Genomic DNA, 8772 nt, shown 5'->3' with positions numbered 1-8772 from the left:
CAGAAAACCCCTCTTAGCTTTGGATGATTATCAGATATTCCCCCATAACTTTATAAATATCATAAAACCCGCTTAAGTTGAAGATTTTTTTTTTACTAACCACACCCTGGCAGCCTGTGGGCCCAGACAACTATTTTTGTTGCTTGAGCATTTCTCGTGTAATGGCGAGGCAGGCTTGGATGGTCTGCTACTCTCGTGCTGATAAAAAAAAGGGCTTGGGAGGCTTGGGAGCCTGGGCGGAGGTGGCGACAGCGAGGAGGGGAGGCGGCGACGAACTCGGGGGAGGCTTGGGAGCTTGGGTGGAGGTGGCGACGGCGAGGAGGGCGAGGGCCAGAGCGACGAGCTTGAGAAAGCTCTTATGGGGAAAAGTCGAATCAAGCTAACCCAGCAATTAAGCTGGCAGAGTAGAGGTGTTCTTGAGTTGGGTAAATTGATTAAAATAAAATGTAATAATTCATGAATTGATTAGACTAATTTAATAATGCACAATGAAATATTCTTAGTAAGTTTCTTGAACAGTTTGGTTTAGCCGTAAAGACCCTCGAACCTTATAACTAAGAGGAAAACTTCTAAAATATTAATGACGCAAACTGTTGAAAAATCTTCATAAATCAGGTTAACGAAAAGAGTGATAATATATGAGAGAAAATAGGATCATGTCACATTTTTAGACTTTTTATTTATTATTAACTTCACCCCGTGTATGAGATTTTCTAGTATTGTTGTTTGGGATCTAGTAGGTTTTGAAAGTTCACCATGCTTTCTCTATTTTATAAAGTTTCAGGGGTTAGAGGCAAAACCCCTCAAAGTTTAGGGGTTTTGTGAATATTTAGCTTAATATTGGACCGAACCAGGCACCAAAAAATATTCCCTCACAATATTCCTAAAATAATTATTAAAAAAAATGGAAGCAGAGCGCAGCAGCGTCAGCAAGAAGTCAACCGTCGTCGTCCTCCACAACGCAGTGATCGTCACCGTCGATCCCGACTCCAGAGTCATACCTCAATGGCGCCATCACCGTCTCCGGCGATCACCATCGCCGCCGTCGGCCGCTCACGAGTAGGTCCTCGGCCGAGTACTCCAACATCGCCGAAGATCGTCCGATCTCGAGGGAAGATTCATTCCTCCAGGTAAATCCTCTTCCCTTTCGAATTCGATCGCCGATTTGATGGAGAATTCGGGAATCAATTGTAATTTTGGGTGAATTAGGGTTTGTGAATACGCACGTGCACACGTCCCAGCAGCTGGCGAGGGGGATAGCGGATGACGTGGACCTGATGACGTGGCTGCACGAGAGAATTTGGCCGTACGAAGCGAGCATGACGGAGGAGGATTCGTACATATCTACGCTCTTGTGTGGGATCGAGCTCATTCGATCTGGAGTCAGTAATTTTTTTTTTCGATTTTAAACTTTGTTTTCTTGCAATAATGCATGATTATTGATTAATAGGTTCAATTAAAACCGACGTTATCATTTGTAGGGTTATTTGAACTTAAACACCCCACACTTTACACCGGACTACGCTCTTTTTTTAATTCTATGTCATCTATCTTTTCCATTATTTCCATCATTTTCATGTCAAATACATTCCCGACTTCCCATAACTATTGCTCCTCGCCATATACAGTCATCACTGAGTCTCTAACACGTCATTGTCTATGTTATCCATGTAACCGTGGTTCACTGTCGTGCGTCCCAAACGTGTCTCTAGGGCTTGTATGTCATCATACATGATATTACATACTGTGCTATCAATAGAATAAGTATATGAATAATCTTGGGGTCAGTGTTTTCTCATAAAAACACTATAAAACCCCATAATAAAAATAACATGTGCTCGAGCAGTCTAGGGGTTGGTTAGACTGACCCATGCACACTGACGTTGCACAGGCCTGCCAGGCACCTCTGGGAAGTGCAGCGGCCAGTTGGACCGGTCGACGGCTTATCCATGTTGTTGTCACCTTGTCACTCCATCATTCATTCTGTCGAATGTTCTGTTGTGCCCATCTTTCTTGCATATGCATGCATTACATCTCTAACTCATTCATGCATGTTTCGATACATAAAAAGTAAGTACGGAACCCTAATTTTCCTCATGATATTTGACATAAGAAACAATAGATTGATAGAAAATCATTGGAACGTTTTGAAATGAAATGATAAAAGATGGAATTAATGGCAATGGTAGTAGGAAAATGACACCATACCCTTTTTGTTTAGACATCACGTGCGAAGATCTGTTGATGAAGCCTATTGCTGCTCACCTCCTTGTTGCCGGCCTCCCGATGTATTTATGCATGCGTCCCTCTCCATCGATATCGTCGTTGTGTCCGATGGCTCCACGATCTCTCTTTTTCATCTTCAAGATTCATGCTCAAGCATGAAAGGGTTGTTTTGCTAAAGAAGGAAAAGGGAAGAGATGTTGGTTGCAAATATGGAAAGATGGGTGGTTGTGTAACTTATGTTAGCTTTGTAGCCGAACATGGAGTTGGAGAATTTTTTGGCTGGCTCAGTTTTTGAGGAGAGGAGATAGGGTGGTGACAACAGAGAGTTGAGCGGCCAAAGAAATTATACATTATTGTTATATATACACACATAGCTGAAGATAAAATATGTGAACTATGGTCTATTTATGTTTGTTGATGACGTTTACTTTGAATAGGGATCTCAAGTTTTAATTTGACATAGGGGGCAGGAGTGATGAGTTTTCATAGAGATAAGATCATTGGGGTTAGGCTAAATTGATAGAACTTTTATAAATAAATTTAATTAATGAAGGGCTTTTGTGCAAATTAGAAGTTGATCTGGGCTTGTCTGCAAAGACTGCACACCAAAACTTGGAGGTGCTGAATCCATAGAGTATGCACTTGTGATGGCACAAACTTTAAGGAGGGTATGGAGATATAATGCACATTATGAGTTCGACCATAGGACACGAAGGAGAGAATTACATAAGATTAATAGACTGTTAAGTGCATAAATATAAAATTATGTAGTTGACTGTATTTGTAGATTTAAAAGGAAATCCACCAATACTAGGATTAGCATTCTATTAGAACTTTAGCTAAGATATAGACCTCATATTAGGATTAGCATTTCATATTTAATTAAGGGATAAGATCACTAATGGGCGTCTCATGAATCCCACTAACACTCACGGGCTTATGGGCTCCTGATATCAACTTTTTTCTGTTATTTGTAACTACCATATTTCTAACCGTATTTATACATGTAGCTTGGGATGAGGTCTCACAGTTTCTATTTCATATATTCTACCAATTTCTTCATAGATGAGGGGAAGCTCCGTTACAAGTGTACACAATTGGGAATAGGAAGGTTTCTTTTTGAACTCAGTAGAAAAGGGTTCTTTTTTTTTTGGGGGGGGGGTTGGTATAGATGAAAGAGTTTCTACCCAAGCGACAATTGAATAGGGAAGCAAGAGAATTTTGAGTTACAAAGTTTTCAACTTTTGAGTAAAAACACTATAGAAAAGGTTTAAAAGAATGTTGATTGGGCTCCTATACAAATTGGTATCATATGGATGGGTAGACAGATATTTTTTTTTGTGTGGATCTTTGCAGTTCTTAATCATGTCAGAATTTGCCCTGTTTAGGTGGTTTTTAGGTCTTTGGTTCTAAACAATTGTGAAAGAGAAAACTTCTAACGTGAGTAGCTTTTGTGTAGGAGTTTAGAACTCTGTAGTAAAGGTTTAAAAGAACGCTGGTTGGGCTCCTATACAACTTGGTATCATGTGGAAGGGTAGACAGATTTTTCTATGTGTCGATCTTTTCAGTTCTTAATCGGATCAGAATTGGCCCTCCTTTGGTTCTAAACAATTGTGAAACAGAAAACTTCTAGCGTGAGTAGCTTTTGTGTAGGAGTTAAAATTTATGAATGGCTAAGTTCTATTGTAGGGTATAATGTTTCCATTTTTTGTAATTTGTAGGTGCAACTTCTACTTTTCTATTTGAACACCTCGTACATCTCGCAGTCATAACATTTCCAGTTATGCTTGTTGCAATGTCTCTGGAATATTGATTTCCATTAGTTAGTTCCTTGAACTTGAAGCTGTCCCATTATAAATATGATTATTAGAATGAGAAGCACAGTTTTTGTGTTTAAGTAATCCTCATCCCTTGAATCAGGTAACTTGCTTTGCTGAAGCAGGCGGGCAACATGTTGCCGGGATGGCAAGAGCTGTTGAGCAATTGGGGCTGCGTGCATGTTTAACACAGTCAACCATGGATTCGGGCGAGGGCTTGCCGGCATATTGGAGGGTTCACTCTACTGAGTACTGTATCCAGGTGAAATGCTACTTCTTATTTTTTCTCTAAACTGCAAATACTGAGAGGTTTCTCTATCATTTACATTTTCTTCTAATTTATGCATGTTGATCATGCTCATTGTGGTAGTTATTTTATAATGATATTATTTTGTATTTCTTGGTTTTCTGTTGAGTAACATTTATATTTTTTTTCAATTGATTTCAGTTAATTCATGTTTTCTCTACTTTACAGTGATGTTCAACCATTACATGATCAAATCGTTTACTAGGAACGTTATATCTGATTGAATGTTGAAAATTACATGTTTCTATATTAGTTGCAAAAAAATCAACTTTATTCTTCCAGTCTATGGTTCTAAAGTGAGGTTTTACAAGTTGTTGAAAAGCCTGTCTGGAGGATATTAAAATTTCACAGATCAGAACATCTTCATGGATTTAGCTCAGATATACCTGTGTTGTAGTTTGATTGTTTTGTCTTTAGTATGTTCTGCTAAATACAGTGCGCTTAAAAGTCAAGAAAAAAATTAAAGAGAGTCTTTCTTGAATTGTGAAAAACGTGTGACATAAAGGCTATGTATGCATTTGTGAAGGAAGATTCACTCTGAAATTAATTAAAAAATTGCCAATTTTGTAGGCTACAATTGACAACCGAAGATGATTTAAAGTTTTCCTTCTAATCATAATTACCATCTGTCCAAAATGAAACCTTTTACTTCGCTATTATTTTCAGCATTAACATGTTTACTTAATGGATATATGTATATATACACACATATATACACACACAGACACGTGTGCGTGTGCTTGTGCAGGTGCGTGTGTATACACTCATTCTGGGTTTATATGTAAAGATTAAAATGATATCTGCAAGTTTGAGATTACTGATCGCATATTTGTCATATCCATTATAGATGCTGGTCCTAGTTGTCTCTATCTTTTGATGCAGATTAACTCTTATTTTTGAATAGTTTTCTCTTATTTATTGCATGACCTTAAAGATGTATTGTGATTACAGTCCCAGAAGGAGCTTTATAAGAAACATCATAATACAGCAAATGGACGAATCAGAGTATGGTTTGGATTAAGACAAATAATGAATGCAAGTGACAATTTGCTGTTGGAAACAAGAAATGCAGCAAAGGACTTACAGACAGGCATCCACATGGTATCCATCTAAAGCTCTGCTGAAAAACATCCTACCTAGTATTATCATACTTATGCAATCTTCTTAGCTGTCTCAATTCGTCAATTTCTACCATTCATAAGTTTTTGGGTTGTGTGTTTATATGTTGATTTGTTTGCAGTACGTACACGCCAAAATAATTCCAAAAAACTTTTTTTTTTCATATTCATCCTTACTATCAAAAACTTTTTTTTTTCATATTCATCCTTACTATCACTTATAAAATTGATATGCAAGGCTGGAAAATCATTCTCTTTGTCATTCTGTCATCAATAATTATATTTTCTTCTCGTTCTTCATGGTCTTAATGGTTACCATGGTAGAAGTTAATTTCTGGTGCTTTTAGTCGGTTATAATTTTAAGTTTATTTAGCATGTTGCAGAAATCCCTTATGAAAATCAGGTTGTGATGAAAACCAAGGGAGTGGACCATGGTACTGTAACATACATGGAGAAAATGGGACTTTTGCAGAGCAATTTATTGGCAGCTCACTCTGTCTGGGTGAATGATGCTGAGGTGAGTTAAAAAAGATTATTTTATGATAAAATTATAAATTTAAAAGCCATTATTGATAGATGTATTTCTTTTCTATCCTTATTCATTTTGCTACTTCTCTCATAGTTTTACTTAATTATACCAATACTTTATTTAAAATAACAATAAACAACAAAGCCTTTTTATCCCAGATATTGGGGCCAGCTACATAAATCTCATTCTTCTGTTGAGTTCTATTATGGGTCATTTCCTCCTTCGAGTTAACTACTTTCTTATCCTTCTTAATTGCTTCCAACCAAATTCATTGAGGTTCCTGAGACTTTTTTAGGATGCCTTTTCTCTTTTGAGAGAAAGAGCAAGAGGGTTACCTTAGTTTATTGAGGAACAAGAAATGGGACTAATGATTACATAGGTCCAGAAAGAGCAAGGGCAAAAGAGGAAAAGTAATTACAAATTAAACCCAACATAGGCTGTTGAGGAAATAGTCGATCAGTTGATATAGTATTTGAGAGGTAGTGGTGTCTTTGCTGAGGACTGGCAATGTTGTTGGACCAAAGGTAAGCTATAGCTGCTGTTAATTGGAGGAACGTATAGACCCTTTGCCATAGGTACTGGCAATAATTGACTTTTGAGTTCTCTTTATAACTTCTCTGTCAAAATACTGGCACAATTAGTTCTTGAGTTCATAGAAACTATTAGATATCAGAGATCCTTTTTGTGCACTTGTCTTGTGGGATTACTCATTTTGGTGTAGTTACATACTCTGTTTGCTCTAGCGACATCTTTGCTAACATAATTCTTCACCAAACAATATCTGATTCCATAGATGGTCTCTCTGGATTCTATAGTGGCTCCTGCAGATTCAAGAGGTGCCCCCACCACATCATTCTGTGGCATAAATCTTTGTTCCTTCGAGCATTTAGCTGCATGCAGAATTTAATCCCTTGCACTTTAGGCTAGTGTTAGGTTGATACGTTCTTGTGCACATCCTATGGTAAATGCTCCTTCACTTGGGGTGTACGAATAAGGCATTAATGTCTGTGACAGTTCTGTTGTATGCTGTGCCACACATTGTAGGACGATGTTGGTAATGAACCTGAGCTATAGTCCTGAAGGTTCCCTTGAAGAGCTTCGTAGGTATAACATTATGTCTTTTTTGAAATGTGTCTTTCTTGAAATGAAATGCGCTCTAAAATGAGAGTGATAATTGCATAGTAGAACCTTCTAATGTATGCTTCTCCATGATAGAATTCAGGTAAGACGGTTATAAGGTCCTTGACCACCATGTGAAAGTGTTGGAGAAGACCATTGGGAACAAATCAGAGCAATGTTCACATTTATGATAATTGATATATGACCATCTAGATATTTTAAACAATATAATGCAAAGTCCTTGAAACTGTTCTTCAATTTACATTTCCTCATCAGGGTCTAATTCTACTTGCCAAATTATGGTTGCGTAAGTTCATGGGTTTTTAGTTCGGAACTCTTATACTTGATGGGAAAATATGCAACTTGAGTAACTATACCTTATACTACAACATCATAATCATGATGGTAACAATTGTATAGTTTGAAGTATCATGCTCCATATCTCATAAGTAGGTGCTTCTGTATCTTTTACAGATTAACTTTCTTGCAAAGGCTGGTGTAAAAATTTCCCATTGTCCTGCATCTGCAATGCGCATGCTTGGATTTGCTCCTATAAAAGAAATGCTTGATGCTGGTGTTTGTGTCTCTCTCGGTACAGATGGAGCACCATCTAATAATAGGATGAGCATCAGTATGTTCTAACATCCTTAATGACTGTTTGAATGAATTCCATTTATATTATAGTTGGGTAGGATATGAAAGAAAAAAGTTGTTCAACGAAGAAATCTTTTTTTGTAGAGACCTAAATTTCGTGAGAGATCAGCTCAAAAAAAAAAAAAAAAAAAAAAAAAATCGTGAGAGATCACAGGTTAGAGGAGATCAAAAAAAAAAAAAAAAAAAAAAAAAAAAAAATCGTGAGAGATCACAGGTTAGAGAAGCTTCTATGAGTAATATCGAGCAGATATCCACAACAATTGAGGACACTTTTAATTAGAGATGCTGTATTTTGTTTTATATGATTACATTTATTCAGGAGTGGTTTAAGAAAATTTGTTTTTGTTTATAATCTTATCTATTTATCTTATTCGATGAGGAGGACGAGCTTGCTTAAATTTTATATGATTTGTTTATTTTACTTTGTTACCTAGTTTGAGTCTTTCTTATATGGAGTTCACATTCTAAGTTCAGATTTTGGCTGATGATAGGGTTTGACTGATTGAATTTGATTCAATTTGAAATTCTATTTTTTCTTTATTCACTAGCACTCTTGTGTAGTTCCTTCTTACTTAGTTAACCATCTCTATCATTTTATATAAATCTAGGATGTTCATATTGTAAAGAAAGTTGCTGACAGAAGTTATGAAAATTATTTGACCTGAGATTTGTGCAGTTGGTCCTCAGAGAAATTGTTTTCAACTTTTCAATGGAAACGTAGTGCTAAATAACTGTTTGCTTAAACCTTGAGACGTGCATGATTTCCTTTATACAATCATGTAGTAATATGAGCCTAATACATTGAGTCATTTCCACTACTCATTGTTGTTTGAAATTGATGACGTTAACTATTTTTCTCTTCTCGTTCGACAAATGTATGCTAGAAATTTTGTATATCTTTGTATTTTCTCACAATGCATATTCTGTTTACAGTTGACGAGATGTATCTAGCTTCCCTTATCAACAAGGGTCGGGAGGCCTACATTACTGGAACAACCAATC

The 8772-nt window shown here is 36.7% G+C and overlaps 1 protein-coding gene across 1 annotated transcript in view; it reads left to right on the top strand.

Annotated features, from left to right (window-relative positions):
- LOC109823894 (5-methylthioadenosine/S-adenosylhomocysteine deaminase-like) overlaps window positions 1214–8772 on the top strand; it is an 18630-nt gene continuing 11071 nt past the window's right edge. The window contains 7 exon segments of the mRNA XM_020390325.1: window positions 1214–1382; window positions 4147–4305; window positions 5302–5451; window positions 5842–5985; window positions 7591–7747; window positions 8704–8770; window position 8772. The exon segment at window position 8772 is cut by the window's right edge and continues 81 nt beyond it. Of these exon segments, the coding sequence (XP_020245914.1) occupies window positions 1278–1382; window positions 4147–4305; window positions 5302–5451; window positions 5842–5985; window positions 7591–7747; window positions 8704–8770; window position 8772 (783 nt within the window). The 5' untranslated portion in view covers window positions 1214–1277.

Source organism: Asparagus officinalis, chromosome 9 (genome assembly GCF_001876935.1).
Source record: "Asparagus officinalis chromosome 9, Aspof.V1, whole genome shotgun sequence".
NCBI lineage: Eukaryota > Viridiplantae > Streptophyta > Magnoliopsida > Asparagales > Asparagaceae > Asparagus > Asparagus officinalis.
This window is presented reverse-complemented; position numbering and strand designations above follow the sequence as displayed.